Source organism: Psammomys obesus, unplaced genomic scaffold (genome assembly GCF_907164565.1).
Source record: "Psammomys obesus unplaced genomic scaffold, mPsaObe1.curated_primary_1811, whole genome shotgun sequence".
Taxonomy (NCBI): domain Eukaryota; kingdom Metazoa; phylum Chordata; class Mammalia; order Rodentia; family Muridae; genus Psammomys; species Psammomys obesus.
In genome coordinates, this window is record NW_026596046.1 from 1,566,977 (window position 1) to 1,586,503 (window position 19,527).

The following is a 19,527-nucleotide window of genomic DNA, read 5'->3' on the forward strand; positions in this document are numbered from 1 at the left end:
TACAAATAGAAAGTATTTGCTTTCAAGGGAAACCTCTCTTCTGAAAACTAACATAGTGTCTACCGGAATAGATGGATGCTTCATACATTTTTAACTTATAATTTTGAAAAAAGCATACTAATATTTTATTACAACAAAAATGTGGCTGTGCATAGGAAACACTGTGTAAAGAAAAGTAAAGATTAATATTCTCATTGTGAGCATGTATCGTATTTCCATCCCTATTTCAGTTGTAGGGGTCATAGACGACAATTATGACAGATATATCATTTGAACAAAATCTTTTTATCTTTTCAATGCATGTAACTAAAATCAGGGCACATATACCAATGTCAGATGTGAAGGAATTGTGCATTCATGCTAAGGAAAGAAACGCTAGCAGAAAAAAAAAAAGCTTTATTTTAGCCTCTATGAAATAAAACAAAAACAATATTTGGTACACCATTAAAGTTGGGAACTATCATATTAAAGTACTCTTTCTAGGATCAAGGAAGAAGGTGTGGGTTATTCATTCACCTTCTACCTGGAAACTGTTACTCAAAAATTACAAACAGTTGGACTGGCACCATTTTTTTTTTTTTCATTGAATGGTTTTGGCTTCTGTGTCAAAGATCAAGTATTCATAGGTGTGTGAGTTTATTTCTGGGTCTTCTATTTGGTTCCATTGATCCACCTTTCTATTTCTATGCCAATACCATGCAGTTTTTATTACTATTGCTCTGTAGATCAGGGATGGAGATACCTCCAGATCTATTGTTGTACAGAATAGTTTTGGAAATTCGGGGTTTTTTTGTTTCTCTATATGAAGTTGAGAATTTTTCTTTCAAGGTCTGTAAAAAATTGTGTTGGTATTTTTTTTTCAACGATGTTTGTAGCAGCTTTATTTGTAATGGCCAGAAACTGGAAACAGCCCAGATGCCCCTCAGTGGAGGAATGGATACAGAAATTGTGGTATATCTACACAATGGAATATTACTCAGCAATGAAAAACAAGGAAATCATGAAATTTGCAGGTAAATGGTGGGATCTGGAAAAGATCATCCTGAGTGAGCTATCCCAGAAGCAGCAAGATGCACACGGTATATACTTACTCATATAGACATATAATATGGATAAACCTACTAAAATCTGTACACCTAAAGAAACTAATCAAGAGGGAGGACTCTTGCTAAAATGCTAAATTCCTACCCAGAAAGGCAAAGAGGATGGACATCAGAAGAAGGTGAAAAGAGGGAACAAGTCAGGAGCCTGACACAGAAGACCTCTGAAAGGCTATGCCCTGCAGACTATCAAAGCAGATGCTGAGACTTATGGGCAACCTTTGGGCGGAGTGCAGGCTATCTTAGGAAAGATGTGGGAAACAGTAAGATCTGGAGAGGACAGGAACTCCACAAGGAGAGCAACAGAACCAAAAAGTCTGAGCACAGGGGTCTTTCCTGTAACTGATACTCCAACCAAGGACTACGCATGGAGATAACCTAAGACCCCTGCACAGATATAGCCCATGGCAGTTCAGTATCCAAGTGGGTTCCATTGTGATAGGAACAGGACTGTCTTTAACATGAACTGATTGGACTGCTCTTTAATTACCTCCCCTGAGGGGGGAAGCAGCATTACCAGGCCACAGAAAAAGACAATGTAGCCACTCCTGATGAGACCTAATTGACTAGGATCAGAAGGAAGGAAAAGAAGACCTCCCCTATCAGTGGACTTGGGGAGGGGCATGCATGCAGAGGGTGGAGAAAAAGAGGGATTGGGACAGGAGGAGGGAGGGAACCACAGGGGGAATACAAAGTGAATAAAGTATAATCAATAAAGAATTAAAAAAAAAACGAAACAGGATTGATGGGAATTGCATTGAGTCTGTAGATAGCTTTTGGCAGAATGGCCACTTTCACTATGTTAATCTTACCGATCCGACTCATGAGCACGGGAGATCTTTCCATCTTCTGATGTCTTCTTCAATTTCTTTCTTCAGAGACTTGAAGTTTTTTTCAAACAGGTCTTTCATCTGCTTGGTTAGAGTCACCCCAAACTACTTTATGTTATTAGTGACTATTGTGAAGGCTGTTGTTTCCCTGATTTCTTTCTCAACCTTTTTGTCTAGGGTATATAGGAGGGCTTCTGATTTTTTTTTTGAGATAATTTTGTATCCAGCCACTTTGCTGAAGGTGTTATCAGCTGAAGGAGTTCTCTGGTAGAATTTTTGGGGTCACAAAGGTATACTATTATATTATCTGCGAATAGTGAAACTTGATTTCTTCCTTTCTGATTTGTATCCCCTTGCTCTTCCCTACTTGTCTTATTGCTATAGCTAGGGCTTCAAGTATTATGTTGAAGAGATATGGAGAGAGTGGGGAGCCTTGCCTTGTTCCTGATTTCAGTGGGATTGACTTAAGTTTCTCTCCATTAAGAACACATGCTGGAGAGGTTGTGGAGAAAGGGGAACCCTCCTCAATTGCTGGTGGGAATGTAAACTTGTACAACCACTTTGGAAATCAATCTGGCACTTTCTCAGACAATCAGGAATACTACTGCTTCCTCAAGATACAGCTATACCACTCCTAGGCATATATCCAAAATATGCTCAAGTACACAAGAAGGACATTTGTTCAACCATGTTTAGCCAGAACCTGGAAACAACCCAGATGTCCATCAGTGGAGGAATGGATACAGAAATTGTAGTACTTTTACACAATGGAATAGTACTCAGCAATTAAAAACAAGGAAATCATGAAATTTAAAGGCATACGGTGGGCTCTAGAAAAGATCATCCTCAGTGACATATCCCATGAACAGAAAGACACACATGGTATATACTCACTTATAAGTGGGTACTAGGCCTATAAAATAGGATAAACATACTAAAATCTGTACACCTAAAGAAGATAAACAAGAAAGAGGACCAGGGGCAAGATGATTAACCCTCCCTTAGAAAGACATAGGGGATCGACATTAGAAGTAGGAGAAAACAAGTAACAGGACAGGAGTCTACCATTGAGGGCCTCTGAAAGTCTTGTGTACCTAGCAGTGTATCAAAGCAGATGCTGAGACTCATAACCAAACCTTTGGCAGAGTCCAGGGAATCCTCTGAAAGAAGGGGGAGTTAGTATGACCTGGAGAGAACAGGAGCTTCACAAGGACCAAATATATCAGGGCACAGGGGTCTTCTATGAGACTGTTTCTCCAACCAAGGACCATGCATGGATATAATCTAAAACTCCTGCTCAGATTGTAGCTCAGTATCCAAGTGGGTTCCCCAGTAAGTGGGACAATGATTATTTCTGACAAGAACTCAGTGACTGGCTCATTGATCTTCCTTTCCCCCCACCCAAGGAAGGAGCAGCCTTGCTAGGCCACATTGCAACCAGGACATTGCAGCCAGTCCTGAAGATACCTGATAAGGTAGAGTCAGAGCAAAGGGGAGGAGGACATTCCCTATCAGTGGACTTGGAAGAAGGCAGGGAGGGATGGAGGGTGGGTGGGATTGGGAAGGAAAGAGGGAGGGGACTATGGCTGGGATACAATTGAATGACCTGTGATTAAAATAAAATAAAAAATTACAAACAAGTTATCCCCTAAATAAACAGTATTAGAAAAATGAACAGCAGTAAAACATGGACTAAATATTGGCAGGTTCTGAAAAAGAAACAACAACTCAATGAAAAGATAAATTGAATCATACTCTACCTCTCAGCCTCCCTGGAATTTTTTATCTATCCTGATATAAATAAAATATGTAAATGAAAGATGAACTTACTGCTTGTCTATATTCCCATTGAAATGATCATTCTTCACATAACCATGCTTTGAATAAATAGAAAAAAAGCAGTCAGCATCTGTATCTCCTAGATCATTTTTTCTGTCTTTTATTCTCCAAAAACACTTGGAGTCAATCAAATTGCAGAAAAAAAAGGAAAGCTTCAGAACCAAGAGGATAAAGATAAAAGAGAACATCTTTCTCATGTCACTAAGAAGTGAAGCTGAGCAAAGTTCAGCATGAACAGTCAGGCAGAAATCATGTACCAATTTTGCATGAGCACATTAAGGAGTCTATTTTTATTTCTGTGGTTACTACTAAAGAAACCTGCTTCTCTATGTACTTTGCGGTTCCTTGTTTGCCTCTGGAGGATTTTTTTTTTAAGTTTGCAGAAGCTTTAATTTTTTATTACTTTTTTTAACTTTTATTAATTACACTTTATTCACTTTGTATCCCCCCATAAACCCTTCCCTCCTCCCCTCCTAATCCCACCTTCCCTTCTCCTTCTTCACACATGCCCCTCCCCAAGTCCACTGATAGGGGAGGGCTTCCTCTCCTTCCTTCTGATCCTAGTTTATCAGATCTCATCAGGAGTGGCTGCATTGTCATCCTCTGTGGCCTAGTAAAGCTGCTCCACCCTCAGGGGGAGGTGATCAAAGAGCAGGCCAATCAGATTATGTCACAGGCAGTCCCTATTCCCATTACTATGGAACCCATTTGTATACTGAACTGCCATGGGCTACATCTGTGCAGGGGTTCTAGGTTATCTCCATGCATGATACTTGGTTGGAGTATGAGTCTCTGAAAAGACCCCTGTGTTCAAATTTTCTGGTTCTGTTGCTCTCCTTGTGGAGCTCCTGTCCTCTCCAGATCTTACTATTTTCCACTTCTTTCATAAGATTCCATGCACTCTGCCCAACAGTTGACCATAAGTCTCAGCATCTGCTTTGATAGTCTGCAGGGCAGAGCCTTTCAGGGGCCCTCTGTGACAGGTTCCTAACTTGTTTCCTGTTTTCTTCTTCTTCTGATGTCCATCCTCTTTGCTTTTCGGGATGGGGATTGAGCATTTTAGTCAGGGTCCTCCCTCTTGATTAGTTTCTTTAGGTGTACAGCTTTTAGTAGGTTTATCCTATATTATATGTCCATATGAATGAGTATATACCGTGTGTATCTTTCTGATTCTGGGACAGCTCACTCAGGACGATCCTTTCCAGTCCCCACCATTTACCTGCAAATTTCATGATTTCCTTGTTTTTCATTGCTGAGTAATATTCCATTGTGAAATGTCTGTTGCACATACATACTTTCAAGTAAGGTCCAATATTACATTCATTAGTCTTCATTTTGTAAGAAAAATAATCATAACATCATCCATTTTCTCTGTATGTGTATATATGTGTGTGTGTGTGTGTGTGTGCACTTGTATGTTTAAAACAGATATTGATATGTTATATTTTATTCAATTATGCTCCACCATCTATTCATAAATAGGTTCTCTCACTGAACCTCTATTCTTCATGCTTTGTCTTCAGTCTTGAAAGGTAAGCACCCAGTAACTAAACCATTTTTCCTGTCCCCAAGAGATTCCATTTTTTGATTGAGCAATGAATTCGTATTTAGCCTGCATACAATTTTAAGACAGGTAGATATGAGATAGGCTGAGATATTTTCAAGTTAGAACAAGGCTTATAAGCAGGGTGGGCTCAGAATAACACTATTATTGTCACTAACAAGGATCTTTAAAAACTTAAACTCTAGCTGTAATCTTTGTAAACATATTAAACCACTAATTAGCAAGTTAAGTAGAGTGTTAGCAGGGTTGTGCCAACTAGATTATGATAACTATATGCCTTATATAGATGAAAAACACCTTGGAAAAATCTTCCAGTATATGATTATTCTTCAGGGAGATGTTTCATCTTGTAAATGCTTGCTGCACAAGCACAGAGACCCAAGATCGCATCTTCAGGGCAAGTATAAATCTGGTAGAAAGAAAATATTTTGTAATTTGTTGGGTTTTTTTTTTTGCAGTAATAGCCATAATTACCTATACTCAAAATCAGTAAAAATGTTTTTTTAAATAAATAAAACACTTGAGAGTTCTCATCACTAAATGAGCATCCTAAATCTCACTCTACCCGCACATGGATCAGGGATCATCATGAAGTAGTTAACAGAAAGTCTTTAAGAACAGAAATTCCATATTACTACATTGAAATTCAGTTGCTGCATCTATGAAATCAAAGTAGTAGTGACAGCTGCAAACAAGACCCAATCATCCAGAAGCCTTACAAAATTCACCTTGGAGATTGACTTAGTCACAAAGATACTCATTACTGAGAAGCTCCTTGTAATAATTAACTGGGTTAGAAAAGTCAGTCTGGTATGGCATGGTATAGCAGGTTTTTGTTTTTATTTTAATTTTTATTAATTACAGTTTTTTTCATTTTGTATCCCCTGTAGCTCCCTCCTTCCTCCCATCCCAATCACACCCTCTGTCCCCCTTCTCCACCCATGTCCCTCCCCAATTCCACATGGCTATTTCAAGATGGTGGGCAGATATCTCACATTGCAGGATAAAAATCATGTGTTCCACAGGATTATTTAAAAACATCTGTGTTTTCATAGTTATTACAAACAAGTATACACACATATTTATTTTAAATAAGAGTTTGAACTTAAAATTTAAACATCATCTTTTGTAAGTCTGGTTTTTAACACAGGGCAAGAATTACATAAAAATCTTACCCCAATTTAGAGTATCATAATAACTGTTTCTTCCATCTTCTTCGTGCCTTGTGTTGTTGACCAGAGTGACTCCAACCCTGAGTTACTTGGTTTTTTGTTGTTTTGTTTTGTTTTTAATTTTGTTATTTTTTTCTTTTTTATTTTTCTTTTTTATTTTCATTAATTACACTTTATTCACTTTGTATCCCCCCATAAGCCCCTCTCTCCTCTGCTCCTGGTCGAAACCTCCAACCCCTTCTTCACGCATGCCCCTCCCCAAGTCCACTGATAGGGGAGGTCCTCCTCTTTTTCATCTGATCTTAGTCTATCAGATCTCATCAGGAGTGGATGCATTGCCACCTTCTGTGGCCTGGTAAGGCTACTCCCAACTCAGGAGGTGATCAAAGAGCAGGACAATCAGATTATGTCAGAAGAAGTCCCTCTTCCCATTACTATGGAACCATCTTGGACACTGAACTGCTGTGGGCTGTATCTGTGCAGGGGTTCTAGATTATCTCCATGCATGGTACTTGTTTGTAGTATGAGTATCTGGGAAGTTCCCTGTGTTCAAATTTCTGGTTCTGTTGCTCTCCTTGTGGAGTTCCTGTCCTCTCAAGGTCTTCCAATTTCCCAGTTCTTACATAAGATTCCATGCACATGGCCCAACAGTTGGCCATAAGTCTCAGCATCTGCTTTGATAGTCTGCAGGGCAGAGACTTTCAGAGGCCCTCCGAGACAAGTTTGTAACTTGTTTCTGTTTTCTTCTTCTTCTGATGTCCTTCCTCTTTCTTTGCCTTTCAGGATAGGGATTGAGCATTTTAGTCAGGGTCCTCTCTCTTTATTAGTTTCTTTAGGTGTACAGATTTTAGTAGGCTTATCCTATATTACATGTCTATAAGAGTGAGTATATACTGTGTGTTTTTCTGCTTCTGGGACAGCTCACTCAGGATGATCTTTTCCAGGTCCCACCATTTACCTGCAAATTTCATGATTTCCTTGTTTTTCATTGCAGAGTAATACTCCATTTTGTAGGAGTATTTTCTGCATCCATTTTTCAGTTGAGGGGCATCTCGATTGTTTCCAGCTTCTGGCTATTACAAATAAAGCTGCTGCACACATGATTGAGAAAATGTCCTTATTGTGTACTTGAGCCTCTTTTGGGTATATGCCTAAGATTTGTATGGCTGGATCTTGAGGAAGCGCTATTCCTAGTTGTCTGAGAAAGTGCCAGACTGATTTCCAGAGTGGTTTTACCAGTTTACATTCCCACCAGCAATGGAGGAGGGTTCCCCTTTCTCCACAACCTCTCCAGCATGTGTTGTCCCTTGAGTTTTTCATCTTGGCCATTCTGATGGGTGTAAGGTGAAATCTCAGGGTTGTTTTGACTTGCATTTCCCTAATGGCTAATGAGGTTGAGCATTTCTTTAAGTGTTTCTCTGCCATTCGATGTTCCTCTACAGAGAGTGCTCTGTTTAGCTGTGTTCCCCATTTTTTAATTGGATTGCTTGGTTTGTTACTTTTCAGCTTATTTAGTTCTTTATATATACTGGATATTAACCCTCTTTCAGATAAAGGGTAGGTGAAGATTCTTTCCCAATCTGTAGGCTGTCGTTTTGTTCTGATGACAGTGTCCTTTGCTTTACAGAAGCTTTTCAGTTTCATGAGGTTCCATTTATTGATTGTTGGTCTTAGAGCCTGTGCTGTTGGTGTTCTGTTCAGGAAGTTGTCTCCTGTACCAATGAGTTCAAGGGTATTCCCCACTTTTTCTTCTAACCTATTTAATGTGTCTGGTTTTATGTTAAGGTCTTTGATCCACTTGGACTTTAGTTTTGTGCTGGGTGATAAGTATGGATCTATTTGCATTTTTCTACATGTAGACATCCAGTTAGAGCAGCACCATTTTTTGAAGATGCTATCTTTATTCCATTGTATGGTTTTGGCATCTTTGTCAAAGATCAGGTGTCCATAAGTGTGTAGGTTTATTTCTGGGTCCTCTGTTCAGTTCCATTGATCCACCATTCTGTTTCTATGCCATTACCATGCAGTTTTATAACTGTCGCTCTATAGTACAGCTTAAGATCAGGGATGAAGATACCTCAAGAAGATCTGTATTGTAGAGGACTGTTTTAGCAATTCTAGGTTTCTTGTTATTCCATATGAAGTTGAGAATTTTTCTTTCCAGGTCTGTAAAGAATTGTGTTGGTAATTTGATGGGAATTGCATTGAATCTGTAGATTACTTTTGATAAAATGGCCATTTTTACTATGTTAATCCTGACAAGCCATGAGCATGGGAGATCTCTCCATCTTCTGATATTTCCTTCTAATTCTTTCCTCAGAGACTTGAAATTTTTTCACAAAAGTACTTGACTTGCTTGGTTAGGGTTACACCAAGGTACTTTATGTCATTTGTGGCTATTGTGAATGGTGTTGTTTCCCTAATTTCTTTCTCATCCTTTTGTCTTTTGTATACAGGAGAGCTACTGATTTTTTTTTTTAGTTAATTTTGAACCTGGCCACTTTGCTGAAGGTGTTTATCAGCTGTAGGAGTTCCCTGGTAGAGTTTTTGGGGTCACTCAGGTATACTATCATATCATCTGCGAATAGTGATAATTTGACTTCTTCCTTTCCAATTTGTATCATCTTGATCTCCTTCAACTGTCTTATTGTTCTAGCAAGAAATTCCAGAACTATGTAGAAGAGATATGGAGATAATGGGCAGCCTTGCCTTGTTCCTGATTTCAGTGAGATTGCTTTAAGTTTCTCTCCATTGAGTTTGATGTTGGCTGTAGGCTTGCTGTATATTGCCTTTACCATGTTTAGATATATGCCTTGTGTCCCTGATATCTCCAATAATTTATACATGAATTGATGGTGGATTTTGTCAAATGCTTTTTCAGCATCTAGGAAGATTATCATGTGTTGTTTTTTTTTTTTCCTTTCAGTTTGTTAATATGGTGGATCACATTGATGGATTTCCGTATATTGAACCACATCTTCATATCTGGGATGAAGCCTACTTTGTCATAATGGATGATATATTTGATGTGTTCTTGTATTCGGTTTGCAAGTATTTCGTTGAGTATTTTTGCATCGATGTTCATAAGGAAGAATGGCCTGAAATTCTCTTTCTTTGTTAGGTCTTTGTGAGGTTTAGGTACCAAGGTGACTGTGGCTACATAGAATGAGTTTGGTAATGTTCCTTCTGTTTCTATTTTGTGGAATAGTTTGAAGAGAATTGGAGTTAGCTCTTCTTTGAAGATCTGGTAGAATTCTGCGCTGAAGCCATCTGGTCCTGGGCTCTTTTTGGTTGACTGCTTCTATTTCCTTGGGGAAATAGAATCAATTAAATAGGACTATTTAATTGATTAACCTGGTCCTGAATCAGCTTTGGTAACTCTAATCAATCAAGAAAATTGTCAATTTCATTTAGATTTTCAAATTTTGTGGCATATAGACTTTTGAAGTAAGTCCTAATGATTGTTTGGATTTCCTCAGTGTCTGTAGTTATGTCCCCCTTTTCATTTCTGATTTTGTTGATTTGGGTGGTGTCTCTCTGCCTTTTAGTTAACTTGGCTAAGGGTTTGTCGATCTTGTTGATTTTCTCAAAGAACCAGCTCTTGGTTTCATTGATTCTTTGAATTGTTTTATTTGTTCCTAATTGATTGATTTCAGCCTGAGTTTGATTATTTCCAGCCATCTACTCCTTTTTCTGTGTCTCCTTCTTCCTTTTCTTGGGTTTTTAAGTGAGCCATTAAGTTGCTTGAATGAGCTGTCTCAAATTTCTTCTTGAAGGCACTTAGTACTATGAACTTTCCTCTTAGCACTGCTTTCATTGTGTCCCACAAGTTTGGGTGTGTTGTGTCTTCATTTTCATTGAGTTCTAGGAAGACTTTAATTTCTTTCTTTATTTCTTCCCTAACCCAGCTGTCACTCAGTAGCGATTTGTTCAGTTTTCATATATGTGTAGGCTTTTTGCTATTTCTGTTTTTGTTAAGGTCCAGCTTTATTCCATGGTGATCAAACAGGATACAAGTGAGTATTTCAATCTTCTTGTATCTGTCGAGGCTTGCTTTATGACCAACTATATGGTCTATTTTGGAGAAGGTTCCACGAGCTGCTGAGAAGAAGGTAAATTCTTTTGTGTTTGGGTGTAAGGTTCTGTAAATGTCTGTTAGGTCCATTTGATTCATGACCTCTGTCAGAGACATTGTTTCTTTGTTTAATTTCTGTTTTGTTGACCTTCCTTTGTTGAGAGTGGTGTGTTGAAGTCTCCCACTATTAATGTGTGGGGATCTATATGTGGTTTAAGTTTTACCAATGTTTCATTTACAAATATGGGTGCCTTTGTATTTGGGGCATAGATGTTCCGGATTGTGATGTCTTCCTGGTGGAATTTTCTCTGGATGAGTATGAAGTGTCCTTCCCCATATGTTTTTTATTAATTTTGGTTGAAAGTCTATTTTATCAGATATTAGAATGGCTACTCCTGCTTGCTTCTTGGGTCCATTTGTTTGGAAAGCCATCTTCCAACCCTTTATTCTCAGGTAATATCTATATTTGTGACTTAGGTGTGTTTCTTGTATGGAACAGATTGCTGGGTTTTGTCACACATCCATTCTGTTAGTCTGTGTCTTTTTACTGGAGAATTGAGTCCATTGATGTTGAGAGAGATTAATGACCAATGGCTGTTAGATACTTTGATTTTGATGTTGGCTGTGGTCATGAGGTTGTGTGCTTGGTTGCTATTTGTTTTACTGTAGTGAGGCTAATTTTTTCCTGTGTTTTCTTGAAAATAGCTAGTTTTCTTGGGTTGTATTTTCCCTTCTAGTGTCTTTTGTAATATTGGATTTGTGTGTAGGTATTGTTGAAATTTGTGTTTGTCATTGAATATTTTTTTTTCCGTCTATGAGGACTGAGAGTTTTGCTGGGTATAGTAGCCTGAGCTGACATCTGTGTTCTCTTAGGTTCTGCATGATATCCTTCCAGGCCCTTCTGGCTTTAGCAGTCTCTGTTGAGAAGTCAGGTGTGATTCTAATGGTTTTGCCATTATATGTTACTTGGCCTTTTTCTCTTGCACCTGTTAGTATTTTTTCTTTGTTTTGTATACTTACTGTTTTGATTATTATGTGGCAGGAGGATTTTATTTTCTGGTTTAATTCTGTAGGTGTTCTGTAGGCCTCTTGTATTCTTTTTGGCCTCTCCTTTAAGTTGGGGAAATTTTCTTCAATGATTTTGTTGAAAATATTTTCTTGGCCTTGGAGAAAGTAATTTTCTTTTTCCTCTATTCCTATTATTCTTAGGTTTTGTCTTTTTATGTTGTCTTGAATTTCTTGGATGGTCTGTGGTAGGAATTTTTTAGATTTAACATTTTTTTTGACAGATACATCTATTTCTTCCATTGTATCTTCCACACCTGAGATTGTTTCTTCCATCTTTTGTAGTCTATTGGTTATGCTAACCTCTGTGGTTCCTGTTTTCTTCCCTAAGTTCTTTCTCTCCACAATTTCCTCCATTTGTGTTTTCTTTAATTTTTCCCATTCTATCTTCAGATATTGAGTCGTTTTGTTGATTTCCTTCACCTGTCTGACTGTATTTTCCTGTTTTTCCTTCAATTCCTTCAGTTGTTTGCTTGAACAATCCTCTGTTTCTTTTATTTCTTTCAGTGATTTAAGCATTTCCTCTCTAAAGGCTACTAAATGTTTGGCTACAACTTCCTGTATTTCTTTACAGACGGTCATAATCTGTTTTTATCTTCCTCTATTTCTTTACAGATGGCCATAATCTGTTTGAGTTTATCTTTCTTTAGGTCTTTATGCATTTTATTTGCTTGCTCTGTTATCCTCTTCAAGAGCATATATGTTAGGTCATCTTCTTGAATTTCAATATGATGGGGTGTCCAGAGCCACTTGCCCCTGAATAACTGGGTTCTGGAGATGCCATATTGCTCTGGCTTTTGTTGGTTGAGCTTTTATGCTGGCCTCTATCCATTGGGCTATCTTAGGTGTTTGGACTTAGTTTCTGGTGGTTCCTGGAATCCTGTGGTGGAGAGAATCCCCTTGGCAGGATGATGGTTTTTTCTGAAGAAAGCCTTCTCAACTTTTTGGGCATAGTCACTGGATGGCTGATGTTTTTCAGGAGTTGCCACAGCTCACCTCAGGCATAGAGACCTGAGTGGCAACTGTGGTCCTTGTTAGTTGAGAGGGCTCTCCTCTTGCCTGGGGAAGTCCTGAAGACAGCTGCCCTGCTTCTGGGTTTCTTGCTATATATTTAGTGATCTGCTGCTGTAACCTGTGTGTCCCATGGTTTGGTCAATTTTCTTAGGGATAACTGGTTGCCCCTTGGAGCAGTATCTGGGTGTTGATCTCGGCGATTCCAGGCTTCTGTAGATCTAAGGTTGGGTCTCTCTGCCCCAGTACCCAAGTGGTAATCTGTGGCAGGTGGGTACAGCTCTCCGGGTAACAGCAGACTATCTGGCGCACAGCAGGTCCCTGGATTGTCCCAGTCTGCAGGCCCTTTTCCAGGGATATACTGGGTCATCTAAGTCCATCCTGTTTGCATTGTTCCCTGTGAGGATTTCTCCCGACATTGACTCCCAGTCTCTGGTGCCCTGGGGCACACAGCTCTGTTTGTGGTGAAGACCTGGGCATGCAGCAACTGTCTGTGCCCACAGCCGGAGCCCAGTTCAGTGATGGCGCTCATACCCGCCGGTCTGCGAGACTTTTTCCAGGGAAAGACTGGGTGACCCAAGTCAATACTGTTTCCTTTCTTCCCTGTGGGGTTTTCTCATGACTGGGACTCCCAGTCGCTGGTGTTTTTTGTGCCCACCATTCAGCCTGGGAAGGTGATTGGGACATGCAGGCATGTGGCTCGGTCTGGCGACCTAGTGCCTGTGGGACCCAGGATCTCTTCCGTGTTTTGGCTGGGTGACCTGAGAGTGGACCCGACTGATTCCCACACCGTGGGAGTTTCCTCTCATCTGGGAAATATGATTGCTGTTGTTTAAGGCCCAGAGTTCAGTCTCTTTGTTGCTGTACGGAAAATGTTGTCCTGCTCCTCAGATGCAGTGTTCTCCTGACATCGCCATCTTGTCCCCCACGAGTTACTTGTTTTAAGCTAACTTTTTGTTACAGATTTGTAACCATACCCAATAACCAATAATCTACACAGAGCATAGTAAATTTACATTTTTAACACCAGTCAGAAATAAATATGTCGTGACTATATATGTGTGTGTGTGTGTGTATGTCAGAAAGACAAAACTTTCCTTACTTTCTCCAGCTGTAATTTCAAGGGAGAAGCACCTTGCTATCTGCTAAATCCAATCAATCCAGTCAGGGGCTGGAGTTCCTTCCCTCCAACAGCATTGCTTGGCATGTTTTGGTGGTTGAGAGGAGCCAAGCCCACTCTGTAAGCTACAGTTGCAGGGGTCGACCATTTATACAAAATGACAACCCCAAAGTGAGCTCGCAGGCTCTTTTAAAGGTTTTACAGGAATTTCTACTGTGTCCTGTGTGACTTCAACTGGGATTGGCTGGTGCCTATGGAGGTTCCATGACTCCAACTGGGATTAACTCTCCCTTTGTGGAGAGAGAATTACTTCATAGGAGGTTTGTTCCTGTAAATATAAAGCAGAAGGCAGTAGCTGCGATCAGAGCATAAGGCAAGCAAGTAACTGAGGTGTGAAAGAGACCAAAAGACCCACTTAGAAAGTTGCAAAGGACAGAGAATGATGGCCAGTTCAACTAAGGAACTGCATATAGTACCAAGAAACTTTAATGCCTACCTCATACTACAGAAATGATCCCCATTTAATGCAGGAAAAGCTTAAACATGAGAAAGAACAATAGCATTTGCCTGGCACAGTGGCATGAACCTTTAATCTTAGAGCTCACAAGCAGAAACAGGCCGATCTCTATGAGTTTGAGGCCCACCTAATGTGCATAGTGAGTTCCAGGACAGTCAGGGCTACATGGTGAGATGATGTTATCTTAAAAAACTAACAAAGAAACACAGCCAATAGATTTTAAATGAATGTGTGTGTGTGTTTATCATTTTAAAAGGAAGATTTCTTAGGATAAAAGACCAGCATATATAAAGATTGCTAAGGTTTTTTTGTTTGTTTTGTTTTGTTTTGCTTTATTGTGAGTTTTTTGTAGCTTTTGTGTTTTTTTTTAATTACAGTTTATTAACTTTGTATCCCAGCTGTCAGCTCCCTCATTCCCTCCCAATCCCACCCTCCCTCCCTCATCTTCTCCCTACCCTTTTCCAAGTCCACTGATAAGGAGGTCCTCCTCCTCTTTCATCTACCCTAGATTATCAGATATCTTCAGTCCTGGCTGCAGAGTCCTCCTCTGTGGTCCAACAGGGCAGCTCCTCCCTCATGTGGGGAAGGAGATCAAATAGCCAGCCATTGAGTTTATGTTAGAAATAGTCCCTGTTCCCCCTACTAGGGTACCAACTTGGATACTGAGCTCCTATGGGCTACATCTGAGCTGGGGTTCTAGGTTATATCCATACATGTGTCCATGTTAGAGATATAGTCTCACAAAAGACCCCTGTGCCCAGATATATTTGTTCCTTGCGGAGTTCCTGCCTCTCCAGGTTATACTAAGTCTTCCTTCTGCCGAAGGTTTGGTTATGAGTCTCAGTATCTGCTTTGATACACTGCTGGTTAGAGACTTTTAGAGGCCCTCAGTGGTAAGCTCCTGTCCTGTTACTTGTTTTCTCCTACATCCAATGTCCATCTCATTTGTCTTTCTAACTGAGGGTTGATCGTCTTACTCAGGGTCCTCTTTCTTCTTTATCTTCTTTAGGTGTACATATTTTAGTATGTTTCTCCTATCTTACAGGTCTAGTACCCACTTATAAGTGTATATATACGATCTTTCTCCTTCTGGGCTACCTCACTCAGCATGATCTTTTCTAGATCCGACCATTTGCCTGCAATATTCATGATGTCCTTGTTTTTAATTGCTGAGTTGTATTCATTGTGTAAAAGTACCAAAAATTTTTTATTCATTCCTCTGTTGATGGACATCTGGGTTGTTTCCAGGTTCTGGCTACTACAAATAAAGCTTCTACAAACATGGCTGAACAAATGTCCTTGTTGTATACTTGAGCATCTGGAGGTATCTCCATCTCTGACTTTAAGCTGTACGACAGAGCAACAGTAATAAAAACTGCATGATATTGGCATATAAACAGAAAGGTGGATCAACGGAACCGAATAGAAGACCCCTAAATAAACCCACACGCCTGTGAATACTTGATTTTTGACAAAGAAGTCAAAACCATTCAATGGAAACAAGACAGCACCTTCAACAAATGATGCTGGTCCAACTGGATGTCTACATGCAGAAAAATGAAAATGGATCCATATTTATCACCCTGTACAAAACTAAAGTCCAAGTGGATCAAAGATCTCAGCATAAAACCAGAGGCACTAAATCGGTTAGAAGAAAAAGTGGGGAAGAACCTAGAACTCATTGGCACAGGAGACAACTTCCTGAACAGAACACCAACAGCACAGGCTTTAAGGGCAACAATCAATAAATGGGACCTCATGAAACTGAAAAGCTTCTGTAAAGCAAAAGACACTGTCATCAGAACAAAACAACAGCCTACAGACTGGGAAAGGATCTTCACCAAGCCTATATCTGAAGAGGGTTGATATCTAGAATATATAAAGAACTAAAGAAGCTGAAAAGCAGCAAACCAAGTAATCCACTTAAAAAATGGGGAACAGGGCTAAACACTGAACTCTCTGTAGAGGAATATCAAATGGCAGAGAAACACTTAAAGAAATGCTCAACCTCATTAGCCATTAGAGAAATGCAAATCAAAACAACCCTGAGATTTCACCTTACACCCATCAGAATGGCAAGATGAAAAACTCAAGTGACAACACATGCTGGAGAGGTTGTGGAGAAGGGGGAACCCTACTCCACTGCTGGTGGAAATGTAAACTTGTACAACCACTCTGGAAATCAATGTGGCGCTTTCTCAGACAACTAGGAATAGCGCTTCCTCAAGATCCAGCCATACCACTCCTAGGCATATATCCAAAAGAGGCTCAAGTGCACAATAAGTACATTTGCTCAGCCATGTTTGTAGCAGCTTTATTTGTACTAGCCAGAAGCTGGAAACAACCCAGATGCCCCTCAACTGAAGAATGGATACAGAAATTGTGGTACATCTATACAATGGAGTATTACTCAGCAATGAAAAATAAGGAAATCATGAAATTTGCAAGTAAATGGTGGGACCTGGAAAGGATCATCCTGAGTGAGCTGTCCCAGAAGCAAAAAGACACACATGGTATATACTCACTCATATAGACATAAGATAAACCCACTAAAATCTGTACACCTAAAGAAACTAAGCAAGAGAGTGGACCCTAACTAAAACGCTCAGTCCCCATCCTGAAAGGCAAAGAGGATGGACATCAGAAAAAGAAGAAAACAGGAAACAACCTCAGAACCTGCCACAGAGGGCATCTGAAAGCCTCTGCCCTGAGGGGGAAGCAGCCTTACCAGGCCACAGAAGATGACAATGCAGCCACTTCTGATGAGAACTGATAGATTCTCTATCAGAAAGAAGAAGAGGAGGACCTCCCCTATCAGTGGACTTGGCGAGTGGCATGCATGCAGAAAAGGGAGAAAGGGTGGGATGGGGGGATATAAAATGAATAAAGTGTAGTTAATAAAAGTTAAATAAAAATTTTTTAAAAGGACTAAAGAAGTTAAAAAGCAATAAATCAAGCAATCCAATTAAAAATGGGGTCTGGAAATGGAGTATTACTCAGCAATGAAAAATAAGGAAATCATGAAATTTGCCAGTAAATGGTGGGACCTGGAAAGGATCATCCTGAGTGAGTTGTCCTAGAAGCAAAAAGACACACACGGTATATACTCACTCATATAAACATACAGCATAGGATAAACCCACTAAAATCAGTATATCTAAACAAACTAAGCAAAAGAGAGGACCCTAACTAAAACACTCAATCCGCATCCTGAAAGGCAAAGAGGATGGACATCAGAAGAAGAAGAAAACAGGAAACAACCTAGGAACCTGCTACAGAGGGCCTCTGAAAGCCAGAAGAAGAAAACAGGAAACAACCTAGGAACCTGCCACAGAGGGCATCTGAAAGCCTCTGCCCTGCAGACTATCAAAACAGATGCTGAGCCTGATGGCCAACTGGCAGGCAGAGTGAATGGAATTTTATGTAAGAAGTGGGAAATAGCAAAAGCTGGAGAGGACAGGAACTCCAAAAGGAGAGCAACAGAACAAGAAAATTTGAACACAGGGAACCTCCCAAAGACTCATACCCCAACCAAGGACTATTCATGGAGATAACCTAGAACCCCTGCACAGATGTAGCCCATAGCAGTTTAGTGTCCAAATGGGTTACACAGTGATGGGAAGAGGGACTGCCTCTGACATAAACTGATTGGCCTGCTCTTTGATCACCTCCCCCTGAGAGGGGAGCAGCCTTACCAGGCCACAGAAGAAGACAATGCAGTCATTCATGATGTGATGTGATAGACTAAGATCAGAAGGAAGAAGAGGAGGACCTCCCCTATCAGTGGATGTGGGGAGGAACATACATGAAGAAAGGGGCAGTGGGGTGGGATCGGGAGGGGAGGAGGGAGGGGCTTATGGGGGGATAAAAATGAATAAAGTGTAATTAATAATAAAGAAGAAAAAAGAAATGCCTTAAAATCCAAAAAAAAAAAAAAATGGGGTCTGGAGTTAAACAGAATTCTCTGTAGAGGAATATCGAGTGGCAGAGAAACACTTAAAGAAATGCTCAACATCCTTAGTCATCAGAGAGAAGCAAATCAAAACAATCCTGAGATTTCACCTTACACCCATCAGAATGGCTAAGATCAAAAACTCAAGTGACAATACATGCTGGAGAGTTTGAACCCTCCTCCATTTCTGGTGGGAATGTAAACTTGTACAACCACTTTGGAAATCAATGTGTCGCGTTCTCAGACAATTAGGAATAGCGCTTCCTCAAGATCCAGCTATACCACTCCTAGGCATATATCCAAAACACACTCGAGTACACAATAAGGACATTTGCTCAACCATGTTTGTAGCAGCTTTATTCGTAAAGATTGCTAAGTTTAATGTTACCGAGACTAAGAACTTTTATTAGTGATGTATGATCATGAGAATGACTACCTAACAGAAACTATTTTGATTCAGTGCTTTAGAAAGCCCAGATCGTAGTTGCTAGGCTCTGTTGATTCTGTGAGCAAAGCCTTCCAGCAGTGGGAGCATGTGATATATGGTATGCGGCATGTTGCATGTGGTGTAGGTTATTCACTTCTTGTCAGACAGGCAGCAGGCAAAGAGGGAAAACAAGAAAATATAATGGCCCATATAGCCATATCTAAATGACCCATATAGCCGTATCTACACTGTCTACTTTCTCCTGTTAAGCCCATCCTCCTATCTTTTACCACCTCCAGTATTGACATAATATTATAAATCTGTCAAGAGCTTAACTCATTTCCTGAATCAGAGCAAATATCTCTGTAGATGCTGTCACAAATACCACCAAAGGTGTACTTCACTAATCAAATAGACACACAAAATAACCCACCATAGTGGGGAAAATTCACACTGATGGGGGACTGTAAATGAGCACACCATTTAATAGAAAAAAAAGACAGCATTTTCAACAAATGGTGCTGGTCTAAATGGATGTATACATGTAGAAAAGTGCAAATAGTTCCATATTTATCACCCTGCACAAAACTAGAGTCCAAGTGGATCAAAGACAAAAAACCAGACACGCTAAATCTGTTAGAAGAAAAAGTGGGGAAGAGGCTATATCTCATTGGCACAGGAGACAGCTTCCTGAACAGAACACCAACAACACAGGCTCTAAGATAAACAATCAATAAATGTGATCTCCTGAAACTGAAAAGCTTCTGTAAACCAAAGAACACTGTCATCAGCATACAGACTGGGGAAGGATCTTCACCAGCCTTACATCTGACAGATAACTAATATGCAGAATAT

At 39.9% G+C, this 19,527-nt stretch overlaps 1 protein-coding gene across 1 annotated transcript in view; it reads right to left on the minus strand.

Annotated features, from left to right (window-relative positions):
- LOC129688404 (vomeronasal type-2 receptor 116-like) overlaps positions 1-3,957 on the minus strand; it is a 42,978-nt gene extending 39,021 nt beyond the window's left edge. Inside the window, 1 exon segment of the mRNA XM_055623229.1 lies at positions 3,761-3,957. Within this exon segment, the coding sequence (XP_055479204.1) occupies positions 3,761-3,957 (197 nt within the window).
- Positions 3,958-19,527: the final 15,570 nt, after the last annotated feature.